This window comes from Hylobates moloch, unplaced genomic scaffold (assembly GCF_009828535.3).
Source record: "Hylobates moloch isolate HMO894 unplaced genomic scaffold, HMol_V3 SCAFFOLD_20, whole genome shotgun sequence".
Lineage (NCBI taxonomy): Eukaryota > Metazoa > Chordata > Mammalia > Primates > Hylobatidae > Hylobates > Hylobates moloch.
In genome coordinates, this window is record NW_026652295.1 from 34,177,836 (window position 1) to 34,194,358 (window position 16,523).

At 39.7% G+C, this 16,523-nt stretch overlaps 1 protein-coding gene across 2 annotated transcripts in view; it reads right to left on the reverse strand.

Annotated features, from left to right (window-relative positions):
* The window catches only part of FKBP5 (FKBP prolyl isomerase 5), a 116,040-nt gene that overhangs the window by 52,646 nt on the left and 46,871 nt on the right, over window positions 1–16,523 (reverse strand). For both annotated transcript variants that reach the window (XM_032140221.2, XM_058432257.1), the window contains one exon: window positions 11,683–11,827. In XM_032140221.2, coding sequence (XP_031996112.1) covers window positions 11,683–11,827 — 145 coding nt within the window. The remainder of the gene's footprint in view (window positions 1–11,682; window positions 11,828–16,523) is intronic.

A 16,523-nucleotide genomic window follows, 5' to 3' on the forward strand; every position in this document is an offset into this window, starting at 1 on the left:
TTTTTGAGACAGAGTCTCACTTTGTCACCCAGGCTGGGGTGCAGTGGCATAATCTCTGCTCACCACAAGCTCCACTTCCCGGGTTCACGCCATTCTCCTGCCTCAGCCTCCCAAGTAGCTGGGACTACAGGCGCCCACCACCACGCCTGGCTAATTTTTTGTATTTTTAGTAGAGACGGAGTTTCATCATGTTAGCCAGGATGGTCTCAATCTCCCGACCTCGTGATCTGCCCGCCTCGGCCTCCCAAAGTGCTGGGATTACAGGCGTGAGCCACCGTGCCTGGACACGTCAATTTATTCTTACACTTGATCTGGGCTTCAATTTTACTAGCTTATACACAATTTATCAATTTCAGGAGTCTTATTCCATTTGTAATAAAATATAAAACAAGTATATGTATACAAATGTGTAATATAGCTATTACTCAATTTAAACGCTTTTTATATGTATGTAACTATAGGCAGGTGAAAAAGTTTAAAAGCGTACAAAGCCCAGTATAAAAGCAATGCATTATACTTTTTCTTCCTTCTGTAATGTTACACTTTTTTCTGGTTTTAAAAAATTATATAACATATTTTAAGATACAACATTTTAATCACTTAACACTTTCATTTACAGTAAAGACTATAGTGACCACTTCAGAACATTCTGACTAATGTTTTCTCCTTGAGTTAAAAAAAAAAACAAAACGCTTAATCGTGGGGAAAAAAAAAGAATTTACCACCTTAGGTATTTTAAAGTGCACAGTTCACTATTTTTAAGTATATTCACATTGTTGTGCAACCAATCTCCAGAACTTTTTCGTCTTGCAAAACTAAAATTTTATACCCATTAAACATTTCCTCCTTCCCTAATCTTTGGCAACTTCTATTCTACTTTGTTTTTATGAATTTGACTACTCTAGATAGATAACTTATATAAGTGGAATCAGACAGTACTTGTCTTTTTGTCACTGGATTACTTCACTTAGTATAACGCCCTCAAGGTTCATTCATGTTGTAGCACCTGCCAGAATTTTTCTTTAAAACGTAAATATTCCACTGTACGTTTATATCACATTTTGTTTATCTATTCATCTATTGAAGGACACTTGAGTTGCTTCCACCTTTTGGTTGCTGTTAATAATGCTGCTACAAATATGAGGGTACAAATATCTCTTCAAGACCCTGCTTTCAATTCTGTTGGTTATATGCCCACGAGTAGAATTGCTAGATCAACATGGTAACTATTTTTAATTTTTTGAGGAACTTCCATACCGTTTTCCATAGCAGCTGCACTATTTTACATTCCCACCAACAGTGCATAAGCGTTCCAATGTCTCTACATCCTCATCAACACTTGTTGTTTTCTCTTTTTTAATAGTACCCATTCTAACTGGTATAAGGGTGATACTTCACTGTGGTTTTGACTTGCATTTCCCTAATGATTAGTGATGTTGAACATCTTTTCATATGCTTGTTGTCCATTTTTATATCTTCTCTGGAGAAATTTCAAGTCCTTTGCCCAGTTTTTAAAAAGTTTTTAGAGACAGGGTATCGCTATGTTGCCCAGACTGTTCTTGAACTCCTGGCCTCTAAGTGATCCTCCCACCTAGGTCTCCCAAAATGCTGGGATTACAGGTATGGCCATTGCAACTGGTCCTTTACCCATTTTTAAATTGGGCTATTTCGTTGTTTTTGTTGAGTTATAGGAGTTGTTTTTGTATTCTGGGTATTAACCCCTTATCAGATATAAGATTTGCAAACATTTTTCTCCCATTCTATAGGCTGCCTTTCATTCTGTTACTGTTTGATGCACAAAAGTTTTTAATTTTGATGTATTCTAATTTATGCTTAATTTATGATGTACAGTAATTTATGTTTAATTGTTTTACTTTTGTTGCCTGTACTTTTGATGTCATGCCAAGAAACCACTGCAAAATCCAATGTCATGAAGCCTTTCCTCCATATGCTTTATCTTTTCTTTTTTCTTTTTTTTGAGACATAGTTTTGTTCTTGTTGCCTAGGCTGGAGTGCAATGGTGTGATCTTGGCTCACTGCAACCTCTGCCTCCCGGGTTCAAGTGATTCTGCTGCCTCTGCTTCCCAAGTAGCTGGGATTACAGGCATGCGCCACCACGCCCAGCTAATTTTTTTTTTTTTTTTTTTAAGTAGAGACGGGGTTTCACCATATTGGTCAGGGCTGGTCTTGAATTCCTAACCTCAGGTGATCCGCCCGCCTCAGCCTCCCAAGGTGCTGGCATTATAGGTGTGAGCCACTGTGCCCGGCCTTCCTCCATATTCTTATGGGAGTTTTATAGGTTTAGATCTTGCGTTTAGGTCTTTGATCCATTTTGAGTTAATTTTTGCAGATGGTGTAAGATAAGGACCCAATTTCATTCTTTTACATGTGGGTATCTAGCTTTTCCAACAGCATTTGTTGAAAAGACTGTTCTTTCTCCCACTGAATGGTCTTGGCACCCTTGTTGAAAAATCAATACCTTTTAAATGTACGTTTACATTTGAATATGAGCATCTTGAACACACTATAGGATGAAAGCTACACCATATCATACAGAAAAAAAATTACTTTTTCATATGGGAGTAGAAAAGGAGAACAAGAAAGGTAAATATTTTAACTGTAAAAGATTTCCTTTCAAAATATAAAAGTTGACAAACACTTAAGGTTAATCACTAATAAGCTTCAGGTAATAAAAATGCATCTGATTCATTCCTGCTTCACCTTCCTTGAGGGATTCCTAGGACTTAGTACCAATTTCTGATCTCTATTTTAACTACTTGCATATTCTGCTAATTTTTATGTTAAAAATAAGAAAAACCTCATATAATAGATAATACAGACATCCTTTCTTCTTTTTATACTAAATAAAGCAAATTATGTTTCCTGTATACTTTTTCCTCATATATTTTAGGTTTTGTTTTTGTTTTTTTGAGACGGAGTCTCGCTCTGTCACCCAGGCTGGAGTGCAATGGCACAATCTTGGCTTACTGCAACCTCCACTCCCGGGCTCAAGTGATTCTCCTGCCTCAGCCTCCCTAGTAGCTGGGACTACAGGCGCGTGCCACCACACTGGCTAATTTTTGTATTTGTAGTAGAGACGGGATTTCACTATGTTGGCCAGGCTGGTCTTGAACTTCTAAACTCGGGTGATCTGCCCGCCTCAGCCTCCCAAAGTGCCAGCATTACAGGCATGAGCCACCACACCTGGCCTAGTTTTATTTTAAAATAGCTATAAAAGGGCTCTAATAATCACCCCTACTCCCTACCAATAGTAACTAATCATAAATTAAACAAATTAATTTATGTATTTTGTTTTGAGTCAGTGTCTTGCTCTGTCACCCAGGCTGGAGTGAAGGCGTGTGATCATAGCTCACTGCAGCCTTGATCTCCTGGGTTTCAGTGATCCTCCCATCTCAGCCTCCTGAGTAAGCTGGGACTATAGGCGTGCACCACCACACCTGGCTAATTTTTGTATTTTTTGTAGAGATGGGGTTTCACCATGTTGTCCAGGCTGGTCTTGAACCCGTGGGTTCAACTGATCCTCCTGCCTTGGCCTCCCAAACTGCTGAGATTACAGTAATTTATGTTTAAGACTCTTTTAAAGTGTTCATATCTTATTTTACATTGTATTTTTGTCATTTCTCTAACTACTAAGAGAACTAATCACAGGATAATCTCTCCCCACCTTCATGGCTTATAATTTAAAAAAAAAAAACAGGGAAAGAAAACAGATATGGTAGCATATCTGTCTTGGGACAGCCTTAAGGATCAACTCTGCCAGACTAAATTGTTACCTACTTGAAGGCAGGGGTCATGTTTTAATTACTCTTTGCAAAGAACTATAGCACCACAACATTGTACTCAAAAAAAGAACAAAGGCATGATGTAATATCGAATTTAAATGGAGTGAGAAATTTGCTCAGCTTTCCACAGCCTAAATCAGCTCCTCCCTGATATCCACTTAGCAGTGGAAATTGGAAGCATTCCTCTTCTATCGCAAAGTACCAGGAAAAACCAAAGTAAGTACTTTCTTAAAGTTTGCTGTCTTTCTGGCTCACACTTTTGGGGACAATTAGAAAAATCAAATATTTTAGCCTAAAAGTTTCCTTACAAATCTCCTGAATGCTCCTAAACTGCATGTAAAAAAAAGTAAACAGATATTAAGAATATACTGGCTGAGTGTAGTGACTCATGCTTGTAATCCCAGCACTCTGGGAGGCTGAGGCAGGAGGATCACTGAAGCCTAGGAGTTCAATGCTGCAGTGAGTTATGATGGCGCCATTGCATTCCAGCCCTGATAACAGAGCAAGTCTCTGGAGAGAAAGAGAGAGAGAAAGAGGGAGGAGGAAGAGAGAGAGGGAGAGAGAGAGAGAGCGTGCGGGTGAGCAAACATAAGCGCCAGTGCTTTTGATAAACCTTATTAACTACGACATATCATTACTGGTAAGAATGTCTACTGTGGCTGGGTGCAGTGGCTCACCTCTGTAATACCAGCACTTTGGGAGGCCAAGACGGGCGGATCATGAGGTCAGGAGATTGAGATCATCCTGGCCAACGTGGTGAAACCCCGTCTCTACTAAAAATATAAAAATTAGCCAGGCATGGTGGTGCATGCCTGTAATCCCAGCTACTCAGGAGGCTGAGGCAGGAGAATCACTTGAACCCGGGAGGCAGAGGTTGCAGTGAGCCGAGATCGTGCCACTGCACTCCAGCCTGAGCGAGAGCGAGACTCCGTCTCAAAAAAAAAAAAGAAAAATTTCTACTGTATATCAGGCACTCGATAAATACTGCTAACCAGGACCTACTTCATTTCTGTACCTGGTTTGGTCTATTTTTTTTTTTTTTTTTTTTTAGACAGAGTCTCGCTGTTGCCCAGGCTGGAGTGCAGTGGCGCGATTTCAGCTCACTGCAGGCTCCGCCCCCCGGGGTTCACGCCATTCTCCTGCCTCAGCCTCCCGAGTAGCTGGGACTACAGACGCCCGCCACCTTGCCCAGCTAACTTTTTGTATTTTTAGTAGAGACAGGGTTTCACCGTGTTAGCCAGGATGGTCTCGATCTCCTGACCTCGTGATCCGCCCGCCTCGACTACCAAAGTGCTGAGATTACAGGCGTGAGCCACCGCGCCCGGCCTGGGCTATGTTTCATAACTTAAGAAAGACTACCTGGATTTGAATCCTGGCTCTGCCACTTACTGTATAGCCTTGGGCAATTTACCAAGCTTCTCTGTACCTTAGTCTGTAATATAGTAAACAAAAAATCACATCAAACCAAAAATGGTTAATAACAGTAGGTAACCAAACCATAAAAGAAAAAACTGATAAAGCTGACTTCATCAGAAGTAAAAACTTTCACTTTTCCAAAGACCAATTAAGAAAATAAAAAGGCAAGATAGACTGGGAGATCATATTTGCCAAAGTGCTTGTCCTTTTAAGTACAACTCAGTAAGACAAACAACTGATGTTTTAAAATGGGCAGAAGATCTGAACAGACACTTTACAAAAGAAAACATACAAATGCCAACTAGGCACAAGAAGAGAGACCCTCAATCATCACCAGTCATCAGGGAAATGCAAACAAAAACCAAGGTGAGATACCACTTCATACTTACTAGAATGGCTGAAGTTAAAAAGATCGACAATACTACGTGTCAGTAAAGATATGAAAAACTGAATAGCCCCAAATTGCAAACAACCAAACGTCCTATTTTTGAATGGGTGAACAAACTGTGGCATTCCCAAATTGTGGAATACTTCTCAGGAATTCAACATGCATGAATCTCAAAGTCATTATGTTAAGTGAAAGAAGTCAAACACCAAAGATAATACAAGATTCTGTTTATATGAAATTCTACAAAAGGCAAAATTATAGTAACAGAAACCAAGTTAGTGACTGCCTGGGGCTCAGGGTCCAGGAGGGAAAGTGACTACAAAAGGACATAAAAATACTTTTTAGGGGAGGCCGAGGTGGGTGGATCATGAGGTCAGGAGATCAAGACCATCGTGGCCAACATGGTGAAACCCCATCTCTACTAAAAATACAAAAATTAGCCAGGCGTGGTGGTATGCACCTGTAGTCCCAGCTACTTGGGAGGCTGAGACAAGAGAATCGCTTGAACCTGGGAGGCGGAGGTTGCAGTGAGTGGAGATCACACCACTGTACTCCAGCCTGGGTGACAGAGAGAGACTCTGTCTCAAAAAAAAAAAAAAAAAAAAAGGGTAGAAATAATTCTTTCATCCTCCAAATCTACTGCCCTCTTCCATTTTAGAGAAAACATATTTGCTGGGGGGAGAAGGGTAAAAGAACAGAACCCCTATTATAGAAGTATGTATGAAAATCCTCATTCTTAATTCAGCTTCTTTTTAAATGGGCTATGACCAGTTCTAATAATTCACAACCGGTAATATTTAGTTAAGAAAACCTAGTTAGGGAAACTATCACCTCTTCACTCTAATTTCTGTAACATATTCCACAGTAGTAATAATCAGTTCCCTTAGATTGATTCTGTCTTTCCCAACTTCCTGGGGCTAAGCAAGATGGTTGAGCATTGTTTCAAAGGTTTGTATGCATGCATAGTCAACAGATGAAGTCAGGACCCAAGATGTTATAACACAGCTTTTACCATTCCATTATAAAACTAGTCAATAATCCTAACACTGCCACAATGATAATCAACATCTGAGTGCTTACCATTTGTTAGGCTGAATGCTAGGCGATGGTGTACATTATCTTAATCCTCAACATAATAATATATACTTATATAATCATATATAATATATGTAGTATATATGATTATCATAACCTTAGATGAAGAAAGTAAAGAATAGAGTTTAAAAGATGGTACGGCTGGCCAGGCACGGTAGCTCACGCCTGTAATCCCAGCACGTTGGGAGGCCAAAACGGGTGGATCTCTTGAGGTCAGGAGTTCAAAACCAGCCTGGCCAACATGGTGAAACTCCGTCTCTACTAAAAATACAAAATTAGCCAGGTGTGGTGGCACGTGCCTGTAATCCCAGCTACTTGGGAGGCTGAGGCAGGAGAATTGCTTGAACCTGGGAGGCGGAGGTCACAGTGAGCTGAGATCATGCCATTGCACTCCAGCGTGGGCAACAAGAGTAAAACTCTGTCTCAAAAAGAAAAAAAAAAGAAAAGAAAAAAAGATGGTATGATAAAAGCAACAGACATACACAAAGCAAAAGACAGATACAAAGCAAGTGTAGGTATAGCTTGAATTTGTTTACATATTTTATGATATGTTTATCTTTTCAATGGGATTTTTACAGATAGGCTCTTATAGTTCTATGTTAAATACTGAAGTCATACTAGAATCCCCAAATTAGGATGACTTTCCATTGAAATATTTCTATTTATTCCCTTGGGAGAGGTACAATATAAAGGATCAAGGGAGTTCGATGAATAATATTTATGCTACTGTCCATTTATATTATTTTCTTCATTTTGATAAACTACCTACTGCTATAAAATATAAGTATAAAACTATGGTCCGGGCGCAGTGGCTCACGCCTGTAATCCCAGCACTTTGGGAGGATAAGGCAGGCAGATCACCTGAGCTCAAGAGTTCGAGACCACCCTGGGCAACATGGTGAAACCCTGTCTCTACTAAAACACAAAAAATTAGCCAAGCGTGGTGGTGCACACCTGTAGTCCCAGATACTGGGGAGGCTGAGGCATGAGAATCACTTGAGCCCCAGAGGCAGACGTTGCAATGAGCCAAGATCATGCCACTGCACTTCAGCTTGGGCTACAGAGTGAGATTCCATCTCAAAAAAAAAAAAAGGAAAAAAAACCCCACGAAACTATACATTGCCTAACCAATGTTTCTTGTTTTGTAGGCAACTAAATACATTATGTTATAGATGTTTTACCAGAGGCATATTGCTCTATCCTAGTATTTCCAATTACCATCTTAAGGAGGCCTCTAAGGGTCTCTTTGTGTTGGTATTAGTCTTTTATGGTTTTTGTTCCTGCATTCTTTACAGAAGGAACAAGAATAGAATCACATAGGCTCTCTACAGACTTCTTTTTACAGAAGCAGGTAAGATTTAGTGGCTTACTCATGTTAACACACCACAAGGAACAGGGAAGACAGGAACTCTGGCTTCCTAACGCCCAGCTGGAAGCTTTTCCCATGAGACCGCACTGACTCTAGACAGGTGTGTCAGAGGTACAAAGTCAACTGAAAGTTGCCTCTTTTTTTCTCCCAACTTGTATTTTAAAAAAAAACTCGCCTGTAGTCCCAGCTACTCGGGAGGCTGAGGCAGGAGAATGGCGTGAACCCCGGAGGCGGAGCCTGCAGTCAGCCGAGATCGCGCCACTGCACTCCAGCCTGGGCGACAGCAAGACTGTCACAAAAAAAAAAAACTCAGAAAATCTTCTCACTCTGCTTAAAATTCCAGGAAACTCATTCACTATAGTGTTTTACTGAGAAAATCTCAGTAGAGAAGATACCAATATAAATTCTCAACAATTCTTAATTCTGCTCACCAAGATAACTGCTAAAAGGACCTGTTATCTTAACTCTCAACTTCTTTAAGACAGGAATTCTAAGGATAGAGTAAGGATTTAGCGGGTGGCAGGAACAAGGGGGTCTGCCAAGGTCAGTCACTCTTAGGTCATCTAAATAATGATGCCATACCCATTCTGGCAGCCCTGGAGGTTCATATCCCTAAATCAACAACAACAACAACAAAATTCTAAAATAACTGTCATAATTATCTGCCACAAGACTGTATTTGATTTTTACTGCTATCTTATTCAAACAAAAAATTAATACCTCATGAGCCATTAACCTACTAAAGACCCAAAGGAGAAGGGAGCAGGGGCATGGTCAGAACTGGAGCTTGGAAAGAGCACAGCTGGACGGGAAGCAGAATTCACCAGGCACACAAATGATACAGGAAGCAGGGAAAGCTGAGTGGCAAGAGACAGAAAGTAATTCCTCAGTTCCTGCTTACTATATTTCCTTTCCAGATCCATGCTTAGTTAGCAATTCAACTAGATACAGAGCTGAAGGACAAGGAATGAAGTCCACACATAGCCATGGTGGTGAATAGGGGGAATACTTCTTTTTTCCCTAATCTAGGAACAAACTACAGTTGCTTGTCTGTGGCAGACGAGAATAAAAGACGTAACTCAGCCACCAACTTCCAATAGGCCACATGTTCTACAAAGTTTAATTTGATATATGGGCTATTATTCCTACAAGATTAAAAAATAATAATATTAAGTGAACTAAAGACATTTAACAGCATTCGAGGCCAGGTGTGGTGGCTCATGCCTATAATCCTAGCACTTTGGGAGGCTGAGGCGGGCAGATTGCTTGAGCCCAGGAGTTCAAGACTAGCCTGGGCAACATGGTGAAACCCTGTCTCTACAAAAAAAAAAAAAAAAATTAGGCTGGGCATGGTGGCTCATGCCTGTAATCCCAGGTGTTTGGGGGCACTGAGGTGGGCAGATCACTTGAGGTCAGGAGTTCACGGCCAGCCTGGCCAACATGGCAAAGCCCCATCTCTACAAAAAACACAAAAATTCGCCAGGCGTGGTGGTGCACGCCTGTATTCCCAGCTACTTGGGGGGCTTAGGCATGACAATCTCGCTTGAACCTGGGAAGTGGAGGCTGCAGTGGGCCGAGATGGTGTTACTACACTCCAGCCTGGGCGACAGAGCGAGCCAGACATGGTGGCACGCACCTGTATTCCCAGCTATTTGCGGGGCTGAGGTGGGAGGATCACTTCAGCCTGAGAGGTCGAGGCTACAGTGAGCCGGCCCGGCTGACAGATAGAGACCGTGTGTCAAAAAAAAAAAAAAAAGGCATTTGAAAATAAATTAGTAAAAATCATACTTAATACTTGAAAATAGTAGTTCTCAACCTTCTTTCCTCAGGAGCCCTACCCCTTAACATCTTAAAAATTGAGGACTCCAAAGAGCTTTTGTTTATTTGACATATCTACTGAGATTTAGTAAAAAAGTAGTTATTTAATAATTCATTTCAGAATAACCCCATGTTAATATAAGTAATTTAATTTTGTACAAAGTATTTTTATATTTTGTATTTTCCAAACCAAAACAAAAAAAATTAGTGAGGCAAGTGTCACTCGTTTAGAATGTTATACATGTGGAAATGTGTTTGACTTGTAACACAAGACAACCAGATTCTCATATCTATTTCTGCATTCATCTGTTGCAATTTTGGTTGAAGTACATGGAAAAAAAAATCCAAACCCACAAAGATAGATAGTTGAAAAGGGTGGGAGCCCTTTAACAACCTTTTATTTATTTATTTATTTATTTTTTTTTTTTTTGAGACAGAGTCTCGCTGTCGCCCAGGCTGGAGTGCAGTGGCGCGATCTCGGCTGACTGCACGCTCCGCCCCCCGGGGTTCACGCCATTCTCCTGCCTCAGCCTCCCGAGTAGCTGGGACTACAGGCGCCCGCCACCACGCCCAGCTAATTTTTTGTATTTTCAGTAGAGACGGGGTTTCACCGTGGTCTCGATCTCCTGACCTCGTGATCTGCCCGCCTCGGCCTCCCAAAGTGCTGGGATTACAGGCGTGAGCCACCACACCCGGCCAACAACCTTTTAGATAATTGTGAATATAATTATCTGATACTACATCAAAACTGTATGAGTTGTAAGATTCATAAAAGTCAATTACAATGTGGAAACTGAAAGTGTACCAGTGAACTTTTCATACTGTTACATTAAAATCTGTTGGTCTAACTTTGAATGAATTGTTTATTCACACATGATCTTGTAACATCTTGCATTGGTCACTGAGAAAATATTCGTTCTTAGTTATACAGATCTTCCAAATGTGGACATATTTCATTGTATATTTAAAACCACATTCATTAATACCCACCAATCTCATCAGAAAAGTCTTCGGAAGCTGTCAAGCCCACAGTGGCAAATAGGAGTTCTCCTAAACTATAATTTTTACTTGAAAACTTAATGGCAAAAAACATTGTCAGTTGTTTTTCCTTGAAGTGAGAGACTTACTCCATTCATTCTCAGAAAAACACCTGCCAAATACTGAATCAAGTCTGCATAATCAGATTTGCCCTTTCAAGTAAAAATGGTATTTCATGCAATAAACGCAGTTAGTTCAGATCTCAACTAAAACAAGAATACAAGTACTTTTCCTTGAGACAACCATCATACTTTGGGGTACAGAAGTGCTCTACACGTGCTTCTCTTTCTGTCACAGAATATCAAAGTGATGTGAAACTCAAAGATTGGGTTTTAATAAAACTAATAATTTTTACTGCTTTATCAGGACATTCTTACATGAAACTAGCTTTTTCCCTTATGTAAATAGTGAAGGAGTGGCAGTGGAAAATACCATGACTACTGGAACAGCTGGTTACCACTGCCTTGATTTGTGTTAAGGAACCAGCAGTTTTTTACCACTGCAGCTTTTGTACCATCAGTGCAAATGTCAATACAGTAAAAAGGCAAATAATATCTTAGTATTGTTATGAAAATAAATGACATTTGGGACCCCCTAAAAAGATCTCAGGGAGCCCTAGGGATTCTCAGACCATTCTTTGAGTACTACTACTCTAAAATATCTTTACTTTTAGAAAGGATAGAATCCTCTGCTCCTATATATTACAAATAGTAATAAAGCTAAGTAAAATACAACTCAAAAAAACACCCTCTTACCTTTGCCAAGACTAAAGACAAATGGTTCATTTCTATCATGACTGGAATCAAACTTCTTTCCATTTGATAATTTTCCTTTGTAATGGACATAAACTTTGTCTCCAATCATCGGCGTTTCGTCACCATTCCCCACTCTTTTGATAATCTAGAAAAGACAAACATTAAGAAAAAGGAGGTGAAACTTTTTATTTGTAATCAGAGAATAAAAAGCTCACACAGTCCATCCCAAGACATCCAGGCAGATTTGCAAACATACTATTATCCATTCTTTCTAATGCCTCCCTTCATTCCTCACAGTAACTCATTGCTAGAAAACTGTCCTTTACCAACCTGTCTTTTATATCTACTTTTATTGCTTATCACACTATTTATTCCTTCAAAGAATTAACCAATAAATCCTGTTCATTGGTTTAATGCCCTATATTTTGACACCAAACCCTCTTTTTTTTTTTGAGACAGAGTCTCGCCCTGTCGCCCAGGCTGGAGTGCAATGGCGTGATCTCGGCTCACTGCAACCTGCGCCTCCCAGGTTCAAGCGATTCTCCTGCCTCAGCCTCCGGAGTAGCTGGGATTACAGGCGCGCGCCTGCATGCTCAGCTAATTTTTGTATTTTTAGTAGAGATGGGGTTTCATCATGTTGGCCAGGCTGGTCTCGAACTCCTGACCTCGTGATCCACCTGCTTCGGCCTCTCAAAGTGCTGGGATTACAGGCATGAGCCACCACGCCTGACACTAAACTCTCTAACACAGACTTGTGAGCTAGTCCATATACACACTGACTTAGACCAGAAAGAATAGTGGACTTTTAAAAATATTCAAAAAGAAGCTTAAGCAAAGCTTCAAAGGTGTAATTTTATTTCCCTTCTTTGCGAAAAACATTAGCTTCTGACTAGATTCTGCTTGTTTATTTTCAGAAAGCCCAATTTCCTGGTAAAACAGGTTAAATTTCCTATTATTTGAAACATAGTCTATCTGTAAAAAACATGAGTATCATTGCACTGCTTGATATGATACTGAATAACTTGTTTTCTAGTAAAGTATTTAGCTATTGTAAAATCCAGTGTATTATTTTGTTCTTGGCAGAGCAAGCTGCTAATGTAGTTGGTCAGTTCTGGGAGAAGAAAATCAAATCCAGGTGTGTGATGGTGTAATTTGTTAATCATCTATGCCAAATTAATCATTTTTGGTAGATAACAGAGGATGGTAGCTAACATCTGATGAACATCTTTTTGGGGAAGGAGTTTGCTTTGAGTTTTATTTAAATAATTTGATTATTTGCTCCTAAATTCTTTTTTTACAAGTATACTCTCTGCCTAACATAAATATCACATAAACACTGTGAACTTAAATTCCACAGCTTTCTTAACTCAAAAGCCCAAACATCTTTATTTTGTTTTTTGAGACAGGGTCTTGCTCTTTCACCCAGGCTAGAGTGCATGCGGTGGTACAACCATAGCTCACTGTAGCCTCTATCACCCAGCTCAAGTGATTATCCCACCTCAGCCTCCCGAGTAGCAGAGACTACAGGCACATACCACCACACCTGGCTAATTTTTTTATTTTTAGTAGAGATGAGATCTTGCTATGTTGCCCAGGCTGGCTTGGAACTCCTGAGTTCAAGTGATTTTCCTGCCTCAGCCTCCTAAAGTGCTGGGATTACAGGTATGAGCTACTACACCCAGCCCCAAACATTCTTTAAAGGCAAAGAAACATTACTGCCCTTCTAGGACTTCAAAAGAAAAAAATAGTTTCAAAATATTAATCTAAAAGATATTACACAATATTCTACAAGTGCTCATGTTCATGAACTGCATGTGGTATTTGGGAGGCTATGCTCAACTGTAAGCCTCACGTGGAAGGACTCTGCATTTCTAGGACTATAAACAGTAACTGGGCATTTGGGATGAATGGCTACCAGAGTCAGAGAGCCATCCACCCCAGCAAGTGGTACTATGGTATCACTTCAGGCTTCCCTAGCAAGATGAATTTGTGCCTAAATCTAGAGTTGCCTTAAGAACACAATCTAGGTTCTATTATTTTTAAAATATAAATCCAACTTTTATCTTCCTCAGATAGTTACTGAATTTCCAAACCAGCACTGGTTCTTTTTTTTAAAATACATAATAGTTAATAAGATAGATTACTATAGGACAGGCACTATGCTAAGTGCTTCACCTAATCCTAATAACTCTATGAGGTTGATGGCATTATTATTCTAATTTTACAAACAGGAACTTAATTACAGAGAGGTTAACTAAATTGCCCTAGCTCGCACAGTTACTAGACCCATTTAAATCTTAACCAAAAGCCTCATGGTGAAATCCAAGGCTCTAGACAATGATAAATGATATAATTTAAAGGGCTTCAAATCTCAAATGTTTCTTAATAAGCCTAAAAATCTTGCAATTAGATTTACTCCCTAGAACAAAACAGGGTCTGAGGCAAGTTGGAGATCATGTTCTCTGGGCGTGGGCACTCTGAAAAGATGAAAGGGGAAGTCGTAAACAGAGGCAGGGAGATGCTGAGGACAGCCTGCAAAGTCTCCACTGTCTCTAGAAGCTTCCTGGAATTTAGGATGAGTAACTATATAGCTACAAGGTTGAGAAGCCTTCTAAAAGAAGACAATAGGATGTAAGTCTACAGCATAAAGCCCTTATTCTATAGCTGCAAGTCTCCAAAATTTGACTTAGCACATAATAGCAATTCACATATATTCAGAAGAGATCCAGGCACAGAAGGCTTTCACATAAGCAAGGTTATACAAAACAAAAATTCTTACTTGCTACTGCTGGCACAAGAGATATTAAAACTCAGCATCCTGGTAATATTTAGAATGCATCAGATAATCTTTTCAGGAAAAACAAAACTTAACTATACAAAACTTATATATGTTAACAATGGTGTAGGAGAAATAACTACTTAATGTGACTAAAGCCACTTAACCTTTCTCAGATTCAGTTTATTCACTTATAAGATGGAAGACTCAAGATGCTCTGATTGTCTCACCACATTGTTGTAAGAAACAAAACAAAAGAAACACACGTGAAAATGATTAACTATAGAGTGAAGAAACACACACAGTCATGCATCGCTTAAGGACAGGGATATGTTCTGAGAAATGTGTTCTTAGCTGATTTCATCCTTATGTGAACATCGCAGAGTGTACTTACACAAACCTAGATGGCCTGGCCTACTTGTATACACCCACGTTAGCTGGTTTGGCCTATTGCTCCAAGGCTACAAACCTGTACATTGTGTTACTGCACTGAATACTGCAGGCAATTGTAAAACAGTGGTATTTGTGTATCTAAACATATCTCAACATAGAAAAAGGTACAGTAATAAAAGGTATACAAGAAAAAAAATTGTACACCTATACAGAACACCTACCACGAAGGGAACTTGCAGGACTGGAAGTTGTTCTGGATGTGTCAGCATGTGAGCAGTGAGTGAACGTGAAGGCCTAGGATATTACCATACACTACCATAGACTTTACAAACACTGGACACCTAGACTATATTTATTTTAAATTTTTTTTCTTTCTTTAATAATAAATCAATCTTAGCTTACTGTAACATCTTTGCTGTGTAAACTATGATTTTTTTAGCTTTGACTCTGGTAATGACACTTAGAACACAAACACTGTACGGCTGCACAAAAATATTTTCTTTCTTTATATCCTTATTCTATAAGCATTTTTCTATTTTTTATATTTTTTATTCTTTTACTTTTTAAACTTTTTTTTGTTTAAAACTAAGACACAAACACATACATAAACCTAGGCCTACAGAGGGTCAGGATCATCAATATCAGTCTTCCACCTCCACATCTTGTCCCACTGGAAGGTCTTCAGGAGAATAACATGCATGGAGCTGCTGTCTCCTATAATAACAATGCCTTCTTCTTGAATATCTCCTGAAAGACCTGCCCAAGGCTGTTTTCTGTTTGTTCATTTGTTTTTGAGACAGGATCTCACTCTCTCACCCAGGCTAGAATGCAGTATGACTGATGATCATAGTTCACTGCAGCTTGGAACTCCCAGGCTTACATGATCTTCCTGCCTCAGTCTCCTGAGTAGTAGAGACTACAGGTACATGCCACTATGCCTGGCTAATTTTTTTAAATTTTTTCTACAGATAGGGGTCTTACTATGTTGCCCAGGCTGGTCTTGAACTCCTGGCCTCAAGTGATCCTCTTGCCTTGGCCTCCCAGGGTGCTGGGATTACCGGCATGAGTCACCGCACTCAGCCAAGGGTGTTTTACAGTTAACTTTTTAAAAAATAAGTAGAAGCACACTCTAAAATAATGATAGAAAGTATAGTAAACACATAAACCAGTAATATAAACATTTATTATCAAGTATTATGTACTATACGTAACTGTGACTGCAGTGCAGTAGGTTTGTTTACACCCACATCACCACAAACACATAATACACTGTACTACCCATGTTACAACAGCTACGACACCACTAGGCCATAGGAACTTTTCAGCCCCATTATAATCTTATGGGACCACCGCTGAAGGTGCAGTCTGTCACTGACTGAAATGTCATTATACGGTGAATGACTGTATAGTGCTTTAATAAGTAGGAAAGCTAATTCAAAAGTAAAGTATATTCTCTGAGGAAATCTCAAAAGATATCTTCACTGTACACAGGAACAACATTTATATATAAAAATAAACCCCTTTGGGCTGGGCACGGTGGCTCACAACTGTAATCCCAACACTTTGGGAGGCCAAGGCAGGCGATCACCTGAGGTCAGGAGTTCAAGACCAGCCTGGCCAACATGGTGAAACCCTGTCTCTACAAAAATTAGCCAGGCGTGGTAGCAGGCGC